At 40.3% G+C, this 23992-nt stretch overlaps 1 protein-coding gene across 3 annotated transcripts in view; it reads right to left on the reverse strand.

Annotated features, from left to right (window-relative positions):
* The window catches only part of PCSK5 (proprotein convertase subtilisin/kexin type 5), a 457179-nt gene that overhangs the window by 280288 nt on the left and 152899 nt on the right, over positions 1-23992 (reverse strand). For all 3 annotated transcript variants that reach the window (XM_047829573.1, XM_047829574.1, XM_047829575.1), the window contains exons 6-7: positions 6806-6894; positions 2937-3109 (exon numbers count right to left, since the gene is read on the reverse strand). In XM_047829573.1, the coding sequence (XP_047685529.1) occupies positions 2937-3109; positions 6806-6894 (262 nt within the window). The remainder of the gene's footprint in view (positions 1-2936; positions 3110-6805; positions 6895-23992) is intronic.

Genomic DNA, 23992 nt, shown 5'->3' on the forward strand with positions numbered 1-23992 from the left:
CTACACCCTGTTAAGTGAAACTAGCAACATGCAGAGGCATGTGACCTGTCTGCTGTGTGAATGCATACACAAGTAAAGAAAGGTGTAGTTCATACTCAACAAGGGTTATCTAGTTGGGTGGGAAATCTGTTTTCAATTTCAACTTTACAGTATGACTTATTATAATAAGCAAAGGTTGGGGCGCCTAGGTGGCTCCGTCGGTTGCATGTCCGACTTCGGCTCAGGTCATGATCTCACTGCTTGTGGGTTCGAGCCCCGCGTCGGGCTCTGTGCTGACAGCTCGGAGCCTGGAGCCGGCTTCGGATTCTATGTCTCCCTCTCTCTCTGCCCCTGTCCCACTCGCATTCTGTCTCTGTCCCTCTCAAAAATAAATAAACATTACAAAATAAATAAATAAATAAAGCATAGGTTAATTTCGTACTTAATAGTGAATACAGAGTAATTTTTAAAAATAGGATTTGTTTCTGGGGCGCCTGGGTGGCTCAGTCGGTGAAGCCTCCGACTTCGGCTCGGGTCACGATCTCGCGGTCCGTGAGTTCGAGCCCCGCGTCGGGCTCGGTGCTGACAGCTCAGAGCCTGGAGCCTGCTTCGGATTCTGTGTCTCCCTCTCTCTCTGACCCTCCCCCGTTCATGCTCTGTCTCTGTCTCAAAAATAAATAAACATTAAAAAAAAAATTAAAAAAAAATAGGATTTGTTTCTAAATATAACCTTCCTATAAGTTTGAATAACTTCCTCAGAGGATCTTCTTTCTTATCTTAATCCTTTCCCCCTTCAACCAAAGGACCATACGTTTAATCTGCTTTACACACTGAACTTCCCGTTAAGATTTCCACTGAAAGATTCCCTAGAGAAAATAAATTTGAAAACCACTGGTCCATATCACCTGATTCAGTGGCCACTCTTGAACATGGGGCATTCTCTGTCTGTATGTACAGTCATGAGATTATTCATTACTAGTTACTAACATAAGGATATTAATGAGAAATTCCAGCCTACTCTTTATTATAGCAAAAGCCATACACACACAACTTGAAAATTAAAGACAAACTAGGCTTGGGGCGCCTGGGTGGCGCAGTCGGTTAAGCGTCCGACTTCAGCCAGGTCGCGATCTCGCGGTCCGGGAGTTCGAGCCCCGCGTCGGGCTCTGGGCTGATGGCTCGGAGCCTGGAGCCTGTTTCCGATTCTGTGTCTCCCTCTCTCTCTGCCCCTCCCCCGTTCATGCTCTGTCTCTCTCTGTCCCAAAAATAAATAAAAAAACGTTGAAAAAAAAATTTAAAGACAAACTAGGCTTGATTTATTAACTTGAATGACCATTCAGTCGATGGCACAGAGAGATGATGGCACACTAATCTGTAGCCCAGGGCTTTGGTCATGGAATCGCCAGTTTACTTAGAGTACATTCATTTGGTGTTCAGATACCTTGAAAGGAAAATTCTAGGCAACGATTTAAAACCCTGTTCTATGACTTTAGAGGGCTCTAACGTCTCTAAAAAGTGACAGAATTAGAAAGTATGTCTTAACCATGCCTGAACGAGCCTTCAGTGAGGAAGTGCATCCTGAACAAGTGCATAAGCGTTTCCTTTCAGTCTATTTCAAAATGACCAGGAGAGAGCTTAGCTCACGGTCTTGTGATCAAACCCTAACACCAGTCCCACAAAGGTGGAAGAAGCATTATTGTTTGTACTTCAGCCGCAACATGACATTGACCAACGGCATGCATCCCGCTGCTCTAAATCTGGGCCAAATACACATCCATCCTGCGGTTGGCACAATCTGTAGTAAATTAAATGACATTCAACCAACATTCACGGAGTACTCGCTAGAGCTCCATGTCCCCTCTCGGTTTTTCAAAGCCCCTAAGGATAGATAGAGCCCAACTCTGCTATCTAGGGACATACAGTTCCACGAGGAAAATACAGGCAAGAACATCTCTGATACAGAGCACACTGTGATCACGACGATACGTAACACTAGTAAGAAGGCGAAGTTTAGCAGGTGCGGGGTAGGGATTGCTTGCACTTAGTGAGCAGACTTCGGGAGACAGGCAGCATTTTCACTGAGGCTTGACGGTGGAACAGAATCAGCTGTATAGGAAGAGGACCTAGGGATGAGGCAGGGATGCGCAGGGGATGTGATAAAGGACAGGAAGAATGGAATCCGCTTACATTTCAAAAAGTAGAAAGAGATGGTGAAGGAAAGGAAGGGTGGGCCCAGATCATGATTAAAATGTATGCTTTCAGTCACCCAAAGTTGCATTCACGGGTAAGAAACAGAAGGGAGTGGCCTCTGATGGAATGCTCCTTCTTCCATGGTTAGAAGTATACAGCAACCCTATTTTTACTGAATTAATTAAAATAAGATAGGGCTTTTTCAGATCTGTAATTTGAAGAAAACATTTTATTACATTAGGTTATGTGGTCAGTTTTTGCAGAGGAGGAACGGTGAGTGGATTTTTTAGGGAAATCAAGGAAAATGACGATGGGTTGAGCTGCCTGGTTAGGGAACTTGGGAGGCAGCATAAAAATATTATTGTCCTGGGACAGCAGTGGAGCCAAGGGAGTAAGAAAGGGGGAGGGCCAGAGGGGCACTGCTGGTGACCCGGGGCACCGACTGGAGAGACTGAATATCTTCACATCTCCATCTCGCAGTGCTGAGTATTTATTTCTCCAAATGCAAGATTAACGTGTATTAATGAATGGATTTTCTCTGAGCAAATCTAAGCATCCAAATACACCTCTGTTCTTGTCAGGGGAAACGCTCTAGCTCTTAGCCCGTTTTCAGAATGGATGCAACACACGGTTCCAAAGCTAAACGCGCCTCTTTCCCGGCTCAGCTCTGAGCTCCATTCATTCCTCTAGACTGAAGGACTGGAACCCACGGGTGGGTTCACAGGAGAATCATCACCGATTGACTGAGCATGAGCTTTTAAACCTACCATTCTAACGCCGTTTTCAAAGGCTTGCCGGGTGAGTGGAGCCGGTCCGTCCACGGTCTTGCCATCATCATCCGGGCCCCAGCTGGCACTGTAGATATGCACGTGCTGGGGATTGAAGCTAACCGATTTCGCTTCAACCATGTCTGTGACATCTCCATCCAGCATCCGAACCCCTTCCAGACAGAAGGGAATTAGCTTGAATAGAGGCTTCACTATATAACACCCGAACAGCCCAAGACATACTCCAATCACAGCATTTGGGGGGCAAAGAATACACTTAATCAACAGTTATGTGAGCATATCCTCTCCCCGTCTCCCCCCAAAAAGGATAACGTAGACTCTTCTGAAGCCTTCTTGGAGAGAAAGTAAATTATGTTGTACACGATGGAGGAAAAGTTCTTTCAAATCTTTTTTATCCGTTATTCTCTTTTTTAACGTTCCCACAATTTCTCCCTTCCCTTTGCCCCTGTCTTCAGAGGGTACTTGACAGAGAGAACCCCAGGCAATCCATCTTCCCGAAATTTCTCTTCATTAGGTAACTTGGGTTCATAATTGGTATAAAGCATTCTGACCTTAGCGAGCTCACCAAATTTGGAAAGCGGCCAAGTTAGGTGGGTCTAATTTCCTCCATATTTAATATTATCTCCTAATCTGTAAGACTGATGTGAACTTAATATATTATTTCTTTGCCAAGTTATTTATGAGTCAAATAATAAATGAGAATGCTCTTGGAGCATGGAACGCATCAAATAATTCTCAAAGGGCTTTAATAATGTTTAGTCATTAATCTTCATTTAAGTATAGTCCTGCCCGACAGACAGGAGTTTATTATTAACCTTAATAGGCAAAAATAAACAGAGATATGCAAAAATAAATTACAGGTCAAACGTCAGGCTTTCCTTCTTTCCTTTTATTTTTAAGACTTGAAACATCAGAACATCTAATTATTAAGTAAACCTCTCTCTCCTTCAGCTTCAGCTAAATACCATCACTGAGAGACTGTAGTATTTTACAATCCCATCTTTATGGTCCAAATTCACTCCTTTGAAAAACCTTGTTATCCAGTAGGATTTCAAGTTTTTGTGGCTACCAACACATTTTTATTATAAAACTGCAAAGCAGGCCAGCTTTAATGCTATGTGGTTTGAGGTGGACTTCTGGTAGAAAATAAACCTATTTTTGAAAAAATACCGTACCTTCTTTGTGCTTTAAAAAATGATTTAACTGTTAACTCTAAAATCTACAAACATAAAAAAATAGAATGACAATGAGCATTGATATCAACAATACTCAAGAACTGTTAACATTGTGCCTGATTTGCAGTGGAACCTTCTTATGCCATGTGACAGATAGGTCACTATACCCTTTTATATAGTGACCTGTCATGTGGCGTAAAAAGGTTCTGCTGAAAATCATACATATCATACACACACACACACACACACACACACACACACACACTATATATATATATAATTTTTTTTTTACAAAAGAACAATAGAAATAAACACTCAGGACACATTAAATATCCCCAAAGCCTCCCTAAAGACATTGCACTTGATTGTTCCATCTCTTGGCTGTCTTTTCTGCTAGACTTTTGGATTTTTAAAGACGTATATAACAGGTGATACGGAGAACAAAGGTTGTAAAACAAGTCACTTTAAAAATTATGAAATGGAAACTGCACTCAGAAGGCATGTCGACACTGTGTTTTGTGGGAGTAGAAAGCCTGGCTTTCTGCATATACTAGGTCCTAAGTAGCCACTGGTTTGCTTTAATTTGACATGAATATTCAAAATTCATCTGCACGGTTTTTACTAAAAAAAGATGGGCTGCTTCATATTCTTCAATTTTTACTTCTTGCCATTTCAAAGCATAAAATGGAACTACAGTTGACCATTGAACAACTCAGAGTTAGATGTGCTAGCCCTTCCCCACCGCCGTGCAGTCAAAAGCCCACGTACGACTCTGACTCCCCCAAAACTTAACTCCTCTTGGCTGGAAGCCTTACCTCTAACATAAACCATCGATGAACATGTATTTTGTATGATATATGTATTATATATTGATTGCATTCTTACAATAAAATCAGTTAGAGCAAAGAAAAGGTTATGAAGGAAACCTTATAGAAGAGAGAATGCATTTACTGTACTGGACTGTATTTATTGAAAAAACTCTGCGTATAAGTGGACCCGCACGGTTCGAACCTGTGTTGTTTAAGGATCAACTGTATTTTATTGGGACAAAGAGGTCTGAAATAAACTCTGGACTATATAACTTCCTGGAGCAGGAGTGGCAGGTCCATGAAAAAAAAAATGCTGGATGAAATCCTATCGAGAGGGTAAATATACTAGTTTTCTGACCGAAAGTTAACAAATGGGAATTTTGCTTCCTCAAGTTTAAAGATGAAAGGCTGCTTTTTCTTTATCTGATGGCAAGCCTCCATGCTTTGGGTCTGGGGGTTAAATTTCTACCTCAGTATGTTCTTGTTCTGGGGATGACAGAGCATTTGTGAGTCATTGCCAGACATTCATTTCCTCGCGGAAGCCCCGTGCACTAGGTCGGCCGCTCATCTGCGAGTTCACACCTTCGTTCCCTGAAGGTCAGCGAGTGCTGGGGTAGCACTAGAAAGTAATGACGGGGACACGGATGTGTGTCAGTGTACGTGAGGGACTGTGTGTATCTGGGACGTCACGAAGGGTTGATGAGGCAGCCACCGTAGCCACTTGATTCTCTGAGACTATCGGGTGTCCAGCAACCTCATCACTCTTCAGGGGAAATTTCTGTCTCTCTTCTTCAGCTCCTTCGTGAACCTTCCCCTTGACACACAGCAGATGCTCTCAGAGTACAGCTAATTCCTGGTTAACAGGCTGCCATACTCTAAGAATTCAGTGTGAAATAAAGGGGAGAAAGGGCAAATGTACTGAGCACTGACATTCAAGCAGTGTCAGAAAACCTTTCCTTAGTACTGTTACCATAGACCCCAAACATTTCATGTTACAAGACCTCTACACTTACCCTAGAAAGGACTGTTATCTTTATTTTTTTAGATCCGATTCTATTTACCACTTGACAACAAAGAGTGTACCGGAAACAAAGATGTCGGTCTAGTAACCGGGAACTTCATTCATCTGTGACACCGGTTAGGAGACCCCCCCCCCCCCGCCCCGGGGGGACACCTTTAGAGCCACTAGAATCTCTAGTCTCTCTCATAATGTGTTCTTCCCATTGGTGTGTGACTGAGGCACTAGGCTACAGCTAACAAATATGCTAACAGACGGGAAAGTAAGAGTTTGCTTCTATTAATGCCTAGATTTATACTACTTCGGTTGGGCCCTTGGAGTAGGCATCTGTCTATTTGAGTTTGTGCAGGCATGTATAATGTATACACATAATCTGGAATTATTAACAGGACAGTATCACTACATTATGGGGCTACAAAAGGAGGTTTTACCGCTTGCCAATTTCACGTCAATTACAAGGAACTTTTTGTAAAGCGTAAGGACAAAGAAAAAAAATGGGTTTTCTGTTTTGACGTAACTTCGAAATGTTTCTTTCCCTAGAGATGTGATGGGCTCGTATTTATGTTATCAGTTCTCTCTGACCCAGGCAGCGATTATATAGTTTGGGATAGAGCTGTCAATGACCCCCCCATCTTCGTGACTCAACATTTTTTTTCACGCCTGTTTTAAAGAAAGACATGTCTGTGTTTGCGACACTTTAGGGAGATGGCTTCAAAAGCCTTTAACCGTATTAATAACACATGCTAAGGTGGTCATTTTCGGCAACAGGTGAACACTACTGTGCGCTCAGATCCCTGTCTTGAGCTCACAAAGGGTTCCGCATCCGCCTAGGTTTGTTTCCCATACCTCCGATCTTGGCATTGAAAGCAATTCCGACTGTGCAGTGAGAGTTGTTTGCTGCGGCTGCCACTTCTCCAGCACAGCGGGTCCCATGCCTGCAGGGAGAACACACACACTTGCTAAAGTACGACGCTCCATCCTTACAAACCCAAAAAACATCACTGCCACCATTCAGACTTCAAAGTGGTGAAGAACGCAGCAAGCTGTGGATGTTGCTGGAACTTCTGTCTCAATAGCACAGAGCCTGTCCACTGCAAACTTTGAGCATTTCATTATATTCGGTTTGGGATTACAGTAAAACCTTTGGTTTTGAGCATAATTTGTTCCGGAAACATGTTCGTCATCCAAAGCACTCGTATATCAAGGCAAATTTCAAGAACCATCGGCTGAGGTGTGATCATGACATTCGGTGCCATGTACTACTCATATTGCAAGACATCGCTCATTTATCAAGTTCAAATGTTTAAGAGAGGTTCTTGTCTTGCAGAACACGTTACTCAGAATCCAAGGTTTTACTGTGTATTACTGAAATATATATACACATGTATGTATATATGTATATATAAAATCTCCTTGAAAGCTAACATCAAATGGTATGTTTCTTCGTATTCTCTCAACTTCCATTGTCCAATATGGTAACCACCAGACATCCATGGCCATTCAGTACTTGAAATGTGACTAGTGTGACCTTATTGCAACTTTCTTTAAATTTAAGAACTAGTATTCAATTCAATTATTACACAATTTAAGAATGTCGCTACAGGAGAATCTACTTCTTAAACTGTAAACTAAAATACAGATCAAGTATCTTCAGTGAAAATCTACCATCTAAAATGCGATATGCCATAAACACACATTGGATTTCTAAGATTTGATATGAAAAAAGCAATGTGAAATAATCCCCTAATACTTGTTTTATATACATGACATGAAATATTTTATTTAATAATATATATCATCAATATTTATTTCACCTGTTTCCACCATTTTACTGCTCTTTAAAAATGTGGCTACTAGAAAAGCAAACATCTTTTTCTGAAAAACATTCCGTTCATTTCTCACCACAGTGACTTTGTGCCTTGATCAGAAAAAATCCTTTAACTGAAAGGACTTCTAAAATCATCCTATCCGAGGATGGCAGAGAAGTTCCAAGTGCAAAGTATAATCTGATTAGAGATGTTGACCTATCACTGTATTGAGAAGAATTCTGAGATATGGCCGAGCCAGAGAAAGGAGACTAGGGCCGATGACGACTGTGTGTTCTAGATGCAGACGAGGGATGTAATAACCACAATAGCGTATTTGTCATTGCTACTCAAGCCCAAGGCTCATTCCTTTGCCCTCAGTTTTAGAGATGAGGGTGCTTAAGGAGGCCCTGAGATGGAGAGGCCTTGAGTGCCTCCTCAATTAAACGTCCAACTCTTGATCTCGGCTGAGGTCGTGAAGTTGGGGTTCATGAGTTCGAGCTCCACATTGGGCTCTGGGCTGATGGTGAGAAACCTGCTTTGGAATCTGTCTCGCCTTCTCTCTGCCCCTCCCCCACTTGTGCTCACTTACGCTCTTGCTCTCAAAAAATAAATGAATAAACTTTAAAAAAAAAAAAAAAGGAGGCCCTGAGATGTAGAGAGATATGCTGAAAGCAGCCCAAACATTACTTTTTTACTTTATAGAAGAGACCACACTCATCATGGGCTATGACTAGCATCTGTGCAAACGTAAACAAGTTACTGCTTATGATGGATAGGTACACACACAAGTTTAGACAACAGAGAAATACCCTGCTTCATCCACTTAGTAACGTCATACATATCTTCCTATGTGAATAGTCACCATGTCATTTAAAAGCTTACTGTTAACTCACATCATCTTTTAAATGGTGCACCCTTCCCCCCCCCCCCCATAATCTCTTTCACAACTCACTTATTCCTGGAAATTTACCCAGTATTTCACTAATATTAACAAGGCTATGAAGAAAAATCTTGAGCGCTTATATCATTTTATACCTTGGGATAAACTCCTAGAAGTGGAATTACTCCATCAAAGAGTACAGAATACACCGTCAATTTGTTCAGATGTTTAAAGTAATAAAACTCAACCTCAAAAAACCCCTGCAAGATGGATAAATGTTATTACGAAGCATCAAATTTCTGTGCATCACACACAAAAAGGAAATACCATAAGCCTCCTTGAATGACAATATGAAGAATGGAGAGAATATCGGAGCAAATCCCTGTGTCCATAAACCCCTATGAATGAGTTTTTCAATCTTTTTCATCCTTGCCAATTGGACATGAAAAACGTTACCTCATTGTTACTTCCCTTTCTATCCCCTCAGATTACATTTGATGTCGTACATCTTTTCAAATACTTATTAGCAATTTCTCTTTCTTGCTTTGTGAATAACATTTTCATGCCTTTTGCCCAGATCTGTTGCATATACATTCCCAGATATGTTGTTTGGAACACAGCAATCTTACGGCAATTTTAGGTCATTCTACACAGGAATTAATTTTGAGGTACTCCCAACTATCTTGCCATTCTGGCATTTGATTGTACCACTTTAATCATCAGAAAAATGATCCATTTTTAAAGGAAAATAATATTAATATTTTTTAATGTTTATTTTTGAGAGAGAGACAGAGTGTGAGGAGGGGAGGGGCAGAGAGAGAGAGCGAGACAGAGACAGAGACAGAGACAGGCTCCAGGTTCTGAGCTGTCAGCACAGAGCCGGACGCAGGGCTTGAACCCAAGAACCCTGAGATCATGACGTGAGCTAAAGCGGAAATTTAACAGACTGGGCCATCCAGGTGCCCCGTAAAATAGTATTTCTTCTGTAAATTGCAACCTAAACTGCCAATTTTACCTACCCCTGAACCCAGCAATTATTTACTGTGACTCTTCATTAGTCTCTGACTGCATATCATTGCATGGTGTAAGTTATTTTTTTCTCAGATGTCAAATTCCCTTTGTGAGTCCATTTTTCTTATACTTCATTGTATCTATTACTAATTAAGGCAAGTGCTACAGGATCATTAAGGATCTGATTTTAATTCTCCAATTGTTATTTGTAAGTCCATTGCGACAGGCTTGTCCATTGTGTTATGGATTTGATGTTTTCTGCAGTTCTGTCAATTTTTATTTTATTTAGAGTGGAATTATTAAATCTTGCTAGTGAAACTATTTATGAATATATAGTAAAACTCTAGGAATCCTACAGCAAAAAAAAATTAAAATAAAGATACAGGTTAATAATTAAATTATATACCTTTTTTGCTCCCTTGACTGTCAAACATTCGTATCAGTTATAGCTCTTATAAATACAATATAGTTATGTTTTCTTTGAATCTAGGCTATATTTGTCCTTTACTTGAGAGTAAGTATATTTACAGTGACTATATCCATTGTTATATGATATATTTATGTTCATTTCTGTATGGATGTCATTCATATGATTAGCTAGTGTTTCTCATAGCTATTTGATCATAAATACCTAACATCACAAAGTCTAAAGTCATTGACACTTTTTTCAACTTTTCCCAAACAATACAGACTACACTGTTTAAACTGTGATTACTCACCTCTTAACAAATAAGTTCCCCATGATTCTAGTTATACATTTTTTTTAACCTTTGAAACTATCCATTTGTGCCACTACTTTGAATAACCAATGTTTGTTTAGATTTACCAATATTCTTTGCTCTATCTGTTTTTGTGGTTCATAACTCCCTTTTGGGATCACTGACTTCTTTCTGAAGAACATCCTATAAATGTGTCCATCAGAGAGTCTTTTGGTAGCCTCAGAAAATTATTTTACTCTTGTTCTTGAGAAAGAATTTCACTGGGTATATAAATGTAGACTAACAGCACTTCAAAGAGGCTATTCCACTGTCTTCTAGTTCCATTGTTTCTGGTGAGAAATCAGCCATCTTGGCAATTGAGTTCTCTCTGGATACTTTTCAGATCTTGTCTTTGTCTTTTCTACTCTGTAGGTTCATTAAGACGTTGTTAGGATTTTTTTCTTTCTTGCAATTCCTAAACCAGTGATGAAATGTTTAAATCTTCAGAAGTCTCGGGGCGCCTGGGTGGCACAGTCGGTTGAGAGTCCGACTTCAGCTCAGGTCATGATCTCGCGGTTCGTGAGTTCGAGCCCCTCATCGGGCTCTGTGCTGACAGCTCAGAGCCTGGATCCTGCTTCGGATCCTGTGTCTCCTTTTCTCTCTCTCTCTGCTCCTCCCCTGCTTGCACTCTGTCTCTGTCTCTCTCTCGAAAATAAATAAACAGTAAAAAATTTAAAAAAAATCCTCCGAAGTCTCAGCTCATACCTTTGAAAATTACCTTACTCTTTAATTGCACCTTCAGACTTCCCATACCTTTTTCTCTCTGGGCTGCTCTCTGTGTAACTTGCTCAGTTCTATATAACACTTACCTTCGGCCATGACTAACTTGCTATTTAATCCATTCACCACATTACTCGCATCGATCATTAGGTTTTTCAAGTTCTTTTTCGAACCCACCTGGTTAATTTGAACAGTCTCTTCAAAAACAAAACACTTTTCAAATGAATGTACTGACACATACATTTCTTGGTATGTGTGAATGGTAGGTGATAATTCTAAAATATGTGAATCTAATCCTGCTTTTTTTGCTGCTGGATTGTTTTCATGGTATTATTTTCCCCATGTGGTTGGCAAACCATCCATTCGGAAGGCTTTTATCTTTGTGAATTCTTTGAGGATGGAAGGGACGATGCATTAGGAGTTTCTGTTTTATGCAGAAGTCTTCTCTCACCTTAGTGAACCAAGGTCTTATCTCCTGCCATCCCTGTGCTTTAAAAAATCCCGCTCCAGGCTGGCTGGCATTGGTTGAAAAAATTCTGAGGGCCCACCTATTGCCTACCTAGGTGACGCTTCTGAGCTTTCTGAGAGAAATACTCCAGCTATCCCCTTAGCTCAACCATGTACTAAAAATTTCTTTTTTTCCCAGGAGTTTTAGATGTGTTACAGTAGGAAAGATTTAATTGAGTATCTTTTCGACCACAGTATTTTTAAAACATAAGAACGAACTTGGCTCTGTACTCCTCAAATGCAATAAAACCCTGCACATATTATGCTCGTCATTAATGTACAGTGAATTCTCCTAAGTGAAGGACAGACTGACTATTTCCTTCTAAACACATTTCTTATATAGATTTCTGTACATTGCTCTAGATCGTGAGCAATGACGAACCATTTGGGGGGAACAGAGAAGTTACCGCTCTACCGCAGATGCATCTATTTCAAATACTGGTTAAATAATATTTGGAACATACTGTAATTGAGGGTCCAAGTTGCTAGCTCAACTGCATTCAAACAGCTCACTCTCTTCAGGTGACAGTGATCATTACCCCATGTAAAGTACCTGTCATCTTTTGTATTTTTATATCTTGGTTGGATTCAGTGTTTTGACTTGGTTAATTTAAGATAGATCAGGGGTATCTGAGTGGCCCAGTCGGTTTAGCATCCGACTTCAGCTCAGGTCATGATCTCGGGGTTCATGGGTTCAACCCCCGGTGCCAGGCTCTGTGCTGACAGCTCAGGATTCTGTGTCTCCCTCTCTCTGTCTGCCCCTCTCCTGCACATATTCTCTCTTTCTCTTTCTCTTTCAAGAAAAATAAATAAACATTGAAAAAATTCAAAAAAAAAAATAGATCATGTAACAGTGGATATCATCATGACCTGTTCAAGTACGTCCACAAGATTAAGTTTATTGCTTCTCTCAAAGAACAAGGGTGGTCAGCATTAAGAATATTTATGATGTCGGTCAAATATAAAGGTCACAAAACAGGCCAAAGTCGGTGTTTCAGACGTATCTTTCTTCAGAGATAACAGCGTACAGGCATATAGATTACTGTCAGCCAAAGAGAACAGTTCCAGTAGATTCTAGTCCAGAAAACAATATGCTCATTATAGTACACTCTGACCCACAGCACCTAAATAGGAATTCATTAGCCAACTCCCATGCAACACCGTGTGGAAAATCAGCCGTTTAGTTTCCTTGCCTATCATCATGATAACACTAATACTCACTATTTTCTGAGACCACAGAAGGTAACCCAATGATACAAACTATAATGGACATTTAGACCAACGGCAAAATGAAATGGACATCACGTAATAGAAAGTGGATGTAGACGAACTAGGAAGTAAAAAGTGCATCACATCTCTGATTCTCTTAGGCATATTATCATTGCTGCCGGTACTGTAGTAAGTGAAAAATGTTCTATCACAGAATTTCTTTACTTGAATAAACCATTTTGGCTCGGAAAGAGCATCTTGATAAAGAGGTGATGACAGCCTCTGTTCTACCATTTCAAGTTTTCTCATCTACTATGTTATCTGTTCCCAACAATAAACCACTGAAATTAAAGGTCTCCGGAAGTTTTACCCGGGGTCTATGATTGAAAAGAAAGAACATGAGATCAGAGAGTGCCTGTTCATTCATTCCTACAATATTCTGAACTCATACAGGGGAAGCGAAGGGAGTATAGAGTATAAATGCATAGTCGACTGTATCTTGCTAGGTGGTAAAATACTGCCTTCACATATTCTCTTGCCTTCTCATAGCCCTAGAGTCACAGTGCTCTGTGAACTTTGTTTCTTCCATAGGAGTTAGTGGGGATAGAAATATCAACTTACTTGAGCAGCTTGAGGTTTGGAGACAAGCTGCAAGTAAGCTCAGCAATGAACCCGAGACGTCGGGACACACACGACAGGTCTTCGGTTGCCACCGCGTTGCTTGAATGTCAAAATTCAAGCCACACACCAAGCAGTGACATCTTGGAGAAAGACTATTTTCTCTTTCATTTCCTTCTTGAAACCTCTTCAGCTGTTCGTGGATTCAGTCTACCCCCTCACTGTTTCTATTCCCTTTTGACATCTGCTGTGCCCATTCGCTTTGGCATGTTCTAATTTTGTTTAAATTTGACTGAAAACTTGCCATTTCAAAAGCTCGCTTGGAAAGGGAGAGGAGAGCAAGAAATAATGATGTATTTGGCGTGTTCTCCAAAATACCGCTTAGAACTGACGTTTCTGATGCTCAGACTGTTCTTGATAATATTACCACCTTGTGCTTACATCACACTCTACAGTTCTTTTTTTAAAAAGTTTATTTATTTTGTGTGTGAGCATGTGCATGAGAGAGAGAGAGAGAGAGAGAGAGAGAGAGAGCGCGAGCGAGCCCCAAGCAGGCCCCACACTGTCAGTGCAGAGCCCGGCATGGGGCTTGATCCCACGAACTATGAGATCATGACCTGAGCCGAAACCAAGAGTCAGACACTTAACCAACTGAGCCACCCAGGCGCCCCCACGCTCTCCAGTTCTTTTAAGTATTGTAACCTCGTCTGATTCTCACCTCAACCCTCTCGTGTAAGCAAAACGGGTATCCCTTCTCTAGTTTCACAAATGAGCAAATTCCGTCAGTCAGATGGTGACTGGAAGGTAAAAAAACATGGCAGGCTCAATCCTTATGTGATGCCTTTTCACTATTCCAGGGAGAGGCACAGGGGTCCACGTCCCTGTCTTTGAATGGCTGCCGAGATTTCATGCCTGTTACGTGCTACCTACTTACTCCGTGAGGTAGTTAATGGCAACTCCACTCCTTCATTACTATTGATGACAGGATATTTGACAGTCTATTTTATAGAATCTCTCTAATGAATTATTCAGCTTGAGGTAGAAGGAGAAAATGCTGGGAATCTTAAAAATGAAAACTTAAGAAGAATGGATTATTGCCCTGTCTTCAGTGAAAAGCTTTACCAAATCTCTTGTAAAAGTTTCGGGGGGGAAAAAGAAAAGTAAATTAAAAATTGTTTGAGGTGACAAATCACACAGTCCACTTTTTGGTGATTAGTTTTTGTGAGACAATTAAGATACTAGCTTCTGAAGTGACTGCAATTATACATAGTCCCTGAGGCTCCCATAATATTAAATTTTTTATTATACATGGAAGGAATTCAGAAAAACTCATTCAAAGTAACTGCTATGGACTGAATGTTTTCGCCCACCTCACACTCAATTCGTACGTTATGACCCTAATCCCAGTGTAAGGAGATCTGGAGCTGGGGCCTTGGGGAGGTTATTAGGTCGCTAGGGTGGAGCCCTCATGATGGAATTAGAAACAGCAGAGAACATTCTTCCTTTCTCTCTCTCTCTCCCAAGTGTGGATACAGTAAGAAGGCAGCTATCTGCAAGCCAGAAAGAGAGCCCTCACCAAGAATGGAATCTTGGACTTCTCAGCCTCCAGAATGGTGAAAAATAAAGATTTATTGTTTAAGCCACCCAGTCTACGGGATTCAATTATTCCAACCTCCACCAAGACACCAACAAATAGCTATATAGAATAAGATATTCAGAGATGCTCTGACAGCCTAATATTGAAAAAATCTTAAGCATGAACTCTAAATTATGACAGCTCTAAATAAATTAACACTCATTTTTTAGGGAGACAGAGAGTGAGCGGGGGGGGGGGGGGAGCAGAGAGAGAGGGAGACACAGAATCGGAAGCAGGCTTCAGGTGCTGAGAGGTCAGCCCAGAGCCCGACGCAGGGCTTGAACTCATGGAGCTGTGAGATCATGACCTGAGCTGAAGTCAGACGCTGAACCAACTGAGCCACCCAGGGACCCCTAAAGTACGACGGCTCTTATACTTAGCAGCAGGCATTGTGAATCCTCCTCTTGGTCTTTAAGAAGAGATACACAATATTTAAGGAAGTTAATAAAAGTGAGCATTCATCAACTGCTCCAAAATCTAACAGATATGTATGTTACAGTGAAAAATATATTTTATCATGTTAACTACTAATAGGCCAACAAAGAGTTAGCATCAGATATATCACATGTAAATGACTAGCAAAGTATTCTAAAAAGCAGAATATTTTCTTTTACAGGTTTAAAACTACTGTTAGCTTGACACACACATACACATATACACACACGAAACACAGATAAAAACTAGTAAGATCTGAACAAGGTTTATAGAGTGTATTCACGCCAATTTCCTGGTTTTGATATTTTACTCTAATTATATAAGTTGTTATCAGCGGGGGAATCTAGATGAAGAGTATGGGGGACTTGTATATTTTTGCACCTTTCTGTGAATTTATAATTATTTTCTTAAGTAAAAAAAAATCATTGTGGTTCTTAAGAATCTCCAGTTATTTACAATATTTGGTTGTAATTCAAGACGAGTATTTTAGTCACAACATGAAATGATGACAATAATATAAATAAAACTCAAATGGTCAGTATACTGCCCTCTTAAAAATGTTCAGATTTTTCACAAATTTATTTTTAAAAATTTTTTAGTTTATTTTTTGTAATTGAAGTATAATTAACATAGTGTTTGATCAGTTTCAGGTGTACAATATAATGAGTCAATAATTCTCTACATTTCCCAGTGCTCATCAAGATAAGTGTACTCTTGATCCTTTTTATCTGTTTCACTTATCACCCCCACCCTCAACATCCCCTTCTCTGGCAACCACCAGTTTGTTCTCCGGATTTAAGTCTGGGTTTTGGTCTCTTTTTTTCTTTGTTCTTTTGTTTCTTAAATTCCACATATGAGTGAAATCCTATGGTATTTGTCCTTCTCCAACTTATTTCACTTAGCAGTATACCAGGTCCATCCATGTTGTTGCAAATAGTAAGATTTCATTCTTTTATGGCTGAGTAGTATTCCACTGTGTGTGTGTGTGTGCGCGCGCGCGCACGCACACACACACACACACACACACACACACACACATCTTAGTCCATTCATCTATCAATGGACACTTGGGTTGCTTCCATATTTTGGCTATTGTAAATAAGGCTGCCATAAACATAGTGGTGTGTGCATCTTTTCAAATTACTGTTTTGTTTTCTTTGAATACTCAGTAGGGAAATCACTGGATCATATGGTAATTCCATTTTTAATTTTTGAAGGAACTGCCATAACGGTTTTCCACAGTGGCTGCACAAACTTGCATACCCCCCCCCAAGAATGCATAAGGGTTTTTTTTTCTATATATCCTCACCAACACTTGCTATTTCTTGTCTTTTTGATTTTAGTCTTTCTGACAAGTGTCAGGTGACATCACATTATGGTTTTGATTTGCATTTCCCTGATGATTAGTGACGTTGTGTACCTTTTCATATGCCAGCCATCTGTATGTCTTCTTTGGAAAAATGTCTATTCCGGTCCTCTGCCCATTTTTTCAGATTATTTATCTGTTTATTGGTGTTAAGTTGTGTAAGTTCTTTATATATTTTGCGTATTAACCCCTATCATTTGCCAATATCTTCTCCCATTCAGTAGGTTGCCTTGTCATTTTGTTGACGGTTTCCTTTGCCGGGCAAAAGCTTTTTGTTTTGGTGTAGTTTATTCTTGCTTTTGTTTCCCTTGCCTTAGGAGACACATCTAGAAAAATGCTGCTAAAGCCCATGTCAAAGAAATTACTGCCTATGTTTTCTTCTAGAATTTTATGGTTTCAGGACTCACATTTAGGTCTTTAATCTAGTTTGAGTTTACTTATGTGTACAGCATAAGAAAGTGGTCCAGTTTTCCCAAAACCATTTGTTGAAAAGACTGTCTTTTTCCCATTTATAGTCTCACCTCTTGTAGATTAACTGACCATATACGTGCTAGTTTATTTCTGGGCTCTGTATTGTGTTCCATGGATCTGTGTCTATTTTTGTGCCAGTACCATACTGTTTTGATTACTACAGCTTTGCAGTATGTCTTGAAATTTGGGGACAGTGATTGCTCCAGCTTTGTTGTTGTTTCTTAAGATTGCTTTGGCTACTTAGGGTCTTTTGTGGTTGCATACACATTTTAGGATTATGTGTTCTGGTTCTAGGAAAAATGTTGGTATTTTGATAGGGATTACTTTCGATCTATAAATTGCTTTGGGTAGTATGAACATTTTAACATAGGTTATATGAGCATGGTGGATCTTTCCATTGGTTTGTGTCTTCAGTTTCTGTCATTAATGCTTTATAGCTTTGGAGTAGGGGTCTTTTACCTCCTTAGTTTATTCTTAGGTATTTTATTCTTTTTGGTGCAATTATAAATGGGATTATTTTCTTAATTTCTCTTTCCATTTCTTCATTATTAGTGCATAGAAATAAAACAGATTTCTGTATATTCCTTTGGTATTCTGAGGCTTAACTGAACTCATTTATCAGTTCTAGTATTTTTTGGTGGAGTCTTCAGGATATTCCACATAGAGCATCAGATCATCCGCATTAGGGAAGGTTTTATGTCTTCCTTACCAGTTTGGACGTCTCGTATTTTTCTTGTCAATATGTCGCTTTGATAATGTTCTCTTACCTCCACCATTTTCCCTCTTCTTTACTCTTTCCAGCCTAGACCTTTGACACCTCCCTCTTTTTTTTTCTTCCTTCTATCTGCCTAAGCCTAGGAAAATAGTTTATTCATTACTAACTGAATTCATTGTTAACGATGCTAGCCTATACATAAAAGAATAAATAGCTTGGTTTATCAGAAAACCTAGTTCTTTAGCTCACTCCTGTTGCTTTCTCAAATATAATATTGCAGGCACTGAGGTACATTAAAACCCACGACAAGCACCTATGTGCATGGGTATGGTCCTGACAAAGATCTTAGCCACCTGTTTATTAACCTAACTCTCCTCCTACCCTTAAGAGTCAACAACATCCTCAAAGCAATGGGGTATGAGAGATCCTCGTTGATTAAATATACTAATCATGATAAGGGAATGAGGCCTTTCTCCCTGGCTCACTGGTTCTCTATCATGCTTTTCAGTTCTTCTTTTAATTTTCATTAGTTTTCCATGTGAAAACATGAATTCATTTCTACGGATTCAGTCTGCCCATGCTTGTTTATGTTCCCCAGTGATTTCATGGTGCTCTTCCTTCCCCACTGGGTCCATGAAGAGCCCACAATTCTACGCTTGAAGCTCCCTAACCTCTAGCAGAGGGTTCTGTTTACTGTCTAAAACCGAGATCTACTAGTTTTTACTCTATGTAGTTAGCACTTTGGGAACACCCTGATCTCATTTTCCGCCACAAATGGAAGACTGCAAAATTGTCTCCCTTACCCCTGACTATGAACAGACAGAAATTAGTCATTCCTGCTGATTCATTTCAGGTCTGTTCTCAGTGAGCTGGGAGTCAAGTGTTTTCTCTTAAAAGTTCATAAATGTGGATCGGGAAGCTCCAACTCTTCCTTGAAATTGGAAGGCACAGCACGATGCCATCTTTCCTACTGCTTTACTGGGTTAAGTTGCTATCTACAATTCTGGAAAGTAGAACTATGACACTTTCTTTTTGTGTAAACAAGGGATTCTGCCAGGAATATGTTGGTTTTTTTCCTTGAAAATGATCAAAGAACCTCCCAAGGATGAGTTTATTTAACAATATTAGTCCCTTCTTCCCTCCTTCCTTCCTTTCTCAAGTCCAGACAATTCACATCCTATGTCCAAGCATCTTTGAAGCAAGGGGCATACGAAGTTGAATAATATCAGGATGTGGGGCTTCCAATCTTGGTAGGGAAAATTCTGAGTAAAGAATGGACAAGATCTTTCTTCCTTATCTATAGGGGAATTACTTTGGTTTAACTTTCTAGCTCTGTTCCCCTGGATATCTGGTAAAGGTGGGATATCAGCTACCTAGCAACACTGCTTATGATAAAAATGAACCCTGGTTGGTGAACTACCAGGAAGTGGGAGGTCTGTGGCCAGGATGTTGGATACACAATGAGAAGTCTTGGCTTTGGGCTTCTGCGAGTAGATACCAGACGCTGAGTGTGGTTTTCCTCATGTGTCCCCCGGAAGCTATATGTATAGGCTCTTGCAAGAAATATTGTTCCTAATAGCATGGGGTCTTTAAGGCAAAGTGACCCCACTCACATGGCTCTTTCTTGTACAGCTGAGGAGTCATTTGGGCAATGAGGGGAAAGAAGAAGAGCCAAACATGGTCCTGGGGCTGGTGAATTCCCTTGCTAAAGAAATACAGCTGATATTGGACGACGGGTACATTATATTCTTATCCTCCTAATTACCACTAATGAGTTCTAGGGGTTCAACTGACCACCGATTGAACCTACGACCACTGATGGGTGTGTAGTAAGATTGATGGAAGTAATTACCAAGGACTCAGGTACATGCTAATCAAGGTTTATGTACAATGTGTTAGAGGAGTTTCTGCTCCAAGGGTTCTGGCTTGAAGTCGGTGTTTGTGAAAATGCTTGGTATGCAATCCAAACAACTTTCTCCTCCTTACACCTGAACTGATTTTCCTATAATTTTGCAGCATCATAATTAAAAGAAAATTTCATAATTAGAACTCACTAAAGCATGAAATATGAAGTATATACTGAGCGTATATGCCAAGAGACTGGAAAAAGATCTATAAAGATAATGAAAGAAATAATGGCCTGTATCAAATTATAATTTTGATTTTTTTGTGGTCTATTTCTTTCCATACGTATTTCTCATCTCCAAATGTATCCTGAGAACCACCCTGTACATATAATTCTAAAGTAACAAAAACAAGAGACCAAAATGCTAGAATGTACTCTACATAGACAATATTTCAACTTTACCTGTATTCCTATATGTGGGTAAACATCCAATTTTATGAATATTCTTATAATGACCTAGTTAACTATACATAATGAGACTATTCTCATGTACTGGCCCATAATGAATTACTTTTTCTGAATCATTCGTTCAGCAAATATTTATCGAGTACCTACCACAGGCTGAGGAATGAATTAGTTATGAAGGATTCAATAGTGAGAAAAATAGACATGATACAAAGTAGTTTCAATGAACTCCATTGGCCTGGAAATCGTGAATAGTAGGCAATAATTCACAAGTCTTTGTTCCTTTGGCAGTAATCTATTCAATGGTTCGGCTTCTATTTGTTTTGACTAAAATATTCAAGGAAAGATACCATTCAGTAACTACACACTGTAAAACAGGCTAAAAATATTTGTTGTTTTGCTCAAGTTCTGTTCGTGACTAACTGATAGCAAAAGGTGATATTATGAGTTTCTGACTTCACTTTGCTTGAGACTGCTTCCAGATCGTGAACAAACTGTCAAAACACTTCTGAAGACTTGAGTCTTACTTTGCACAGAATAAGGATATACGAGAAGGGACTATTACGTAATGCTGTTTGTTTGAAATACAGGTAAACTGGGGCCACCGAGTTCTGATCCAAGGGCTCCCTTGGTGTTCCTTCTTGCATTAACCTCAGGGTCTGAGAAGTTTGGCGGTGTGTGGTCCCAGGGTCCCTTTGCCCTTTGAAAAAGAGGTGGTGAAGTATAGGTAAGGAGCTCAAACACCTTGTATTCACTGAGCTGTCATCATCTCAGCTTAGCTACACCATGCAACTGCCAGCCTTTCCACGTATTGATAGATGCTCCTGGTTTCCTTTGTAGAGTTTATCAGAGGCATTTCCTTACACGTTGGAAGGTTCTCAAAATTATGGAAGTGTAAAACCAACAATAAAGGAATGCCTCCCTCCAAACCATATATTTATCATATCCCTGACTGCATTTTAGCACATACCTATGTTATTTAGATGTGACACAAGGAATGGGTTTATATTATGATGCTATTTACATGAGCATGTGCACAGGGGTTGGCACACAGCGTCTGTAATGGGCCCAACGGTGAATATTCTAGGCTTTACAGAGTCAAATATAGTCTCTGTCACATATCCATACCCCTACCCACCCCCCACCCCCTAATCCTTTGAAAAAAACAAAAAACATTCTTAGAATCACCAGGGCAGATCTGACCTGTAGTCAGTGGCTTACCAACCTTTGGTTTCTAGGCATGAAGTTGGTAAATACAGTCGTAGCCACTTACGACTTCTTGGGAACCAAGAAACATAGGCTTCTACCTTTTCCAACTCCACTGCCTATGATTCGATACTGATGCTGAATGCTGTTTTATGTAAATTAATCACCTCAACAAAATACAATGTATCGTTCATCTTCACGGATGTAGTAGTTTCCATTTGAACAAATGCTTCACACAGTTTGCATTTTGCAATTTAAACATCAGATCAAGAAAGGAGGTAAAGGGGGGCGCCTGGGTGGCGCAGTCAGTTAAGCGTCCGACTTCAGCCAGGTCACGATCTCGCGGTCCGTGAGTTCGAGCCCCGCGTCGGGCTCTGGGCTGATGGCTCAGAGCCTGGAGCCTGTTTCCGATTCTGTGACTCCCTCTCTCTCTGCCCCTCCCCCGTTCATGCTCTGTCTCTCTCTGTCCCAAAAATAAATAAACGTTGAAAAAAAAAAAATTAAAAAAAAAAAAAAAAAAAAAGAAAGGAGGTAAAGGGGCACCGGGTAAAGGTGGGACAGGGGCTCAGCAGGTTAAGCGTCTGACTCTGGATTTTGGCTCAGGTCACGATCTCACTTTTGTGAGATCAAGCCTCGCATCAGGCTCTGTGCCGGGCTTGGAGCCTGCTTGGGATTCTCTCTCTCCCTCTCCCTCTGCCCCTCCCCTGCTCGCACTCACTGTCCCTCAAAATAAATAAAATAAAATAAAATAAAATAAAATAAAATAAAATAAAATAAAATAAAATAAAATAAAATAAAATAAAGGTGGCAAGGACCGCTTATTATTTGCCAGGTACTTAGCTTTACATATTTAACTCGACCTCTCTAATAATCTCGCACACACTCCATGTACCTTTATCCACATAGGTAAGGAAACTGACATTCTTATGGGTTAAGTGACTTCACTCAGGTAATAGCCAGCTCACTGCAGAAGATCATGAACCCAGATCTCCTGACACCAGGTCCTAGTGGTTCCAGAACGGTGAAAGCAGAGTATGTTTATGGGGAAACTCGCATACATCCTCTGGCGTGCATATACTTAGCAGGGCGGACCAGAATAACGACGACTTGAGCCTTTTCCTGAGCGGAAGCCTCCGCAGTGGCATCTTTGAAGCTATCTGGATCACTGCCCACAGGTTATTTTCTTCAACAGGGTATCATAATTATTAGGTTCCCTAACTAAGCAAGTGAGAAAGATACTCATGGATGATCCTATCACTAATGAAACTACTGCGGGCTCAAGCATCCCTATCTTATCCAGAATTTTATATCTCCGCGTAAACATAAAATGCAAACAAACAATACAAGGCAAATCAAGCAAATCAATTGCCTAATGAACTTGCAAAAGACACAGGATTTTATATAATCAGTGAATTTCAGAACAGCTTTAATCACGCTGAAAGCTGTGTGGAAGAAGAATCCAGAAGAGGGAGATTTAGTAAAAATGGAACAAGGCTGGCAACGTGACAGTGGCTTTAAATGAGAATGATTTGTCAATAAAATGATTCCAAATGGCCTTTAGAAAAAACTGGTAAAAATTTTTATAAACGGAGTCTGTTTATGGCTCCACTAAAATTCAAATTTCATAATATTACAGGAAAACTCCAACTTTAAACATGATTCATTTTTGTTTGATAGAAGAATGGCTATCGCTACATGTGCTGTTAGATAATAAACGACATGTATTTTCATCATTTTCGCTTTACTGTTTAAAATAAAACACCATTTTCACGATCCGTCAAGACTCTGGCCGCAATTTAAGCGGATTCATTCTTAATGTTTTCTCCCCCACCCCGTACCTACTCATCTCAGTAACGCGAACCCCCCCCCCCCCCCCCCATACTGCTTCTCCACTGCGGGAAAGAGAATAAATGAACAGTAGGAGACCAAGACCTTGCTCCCCTCTCTCGGGAGGGCAGAAGCAGCCACAGAGGTTACCGAGTCCCTGTCATCGCCGCTTTGGCTTGCGGTCTTGAACTCCAGTGTATATTCTGTACAGGTTCCTTTTCTACGCCCTAAATGCTTGTTTCTCGAGACACTGGAATGCACAGGCTGTTGACACGAAAACAGTTATCTGTGTGATACTCCCCCATGAATACAACGTGATAATAGAAAATGTCAGGCCCTGAACCACATGCCCAGCGTCGGTACTGTTTCCCGTGAAGGGTTCCTGTGGTTTCGCAAGCCTAGGATAAGGATTGTATTTCCTTAGTTGACACATTACTTGCTTTGGCTAGGTGTGAGACCACACTTAGAGACGCAGGGGCAGCCCGTGGCTGGAAGCCATCATGTCTGGTTTTCTTTATTAAATTTAGACTTTGGGACAGAGCGGAGCTCCTTCTT

Source organism: Prionailurus viverrinus, chromosome D4, assembly GCF_022837055.1.
Source record: "Prionailurus viverrinus isolate Anna chromosome D4, UM_Priviv_1.0, whole genome shotgun sequence".
Taxonomy (NCBI): domain Eukaryota; kingdom Metazoa; phylum Chordata; class Mammalia; order Carnivora; family Felidae; genus Prionailurus; species Prionailurus viverrinus.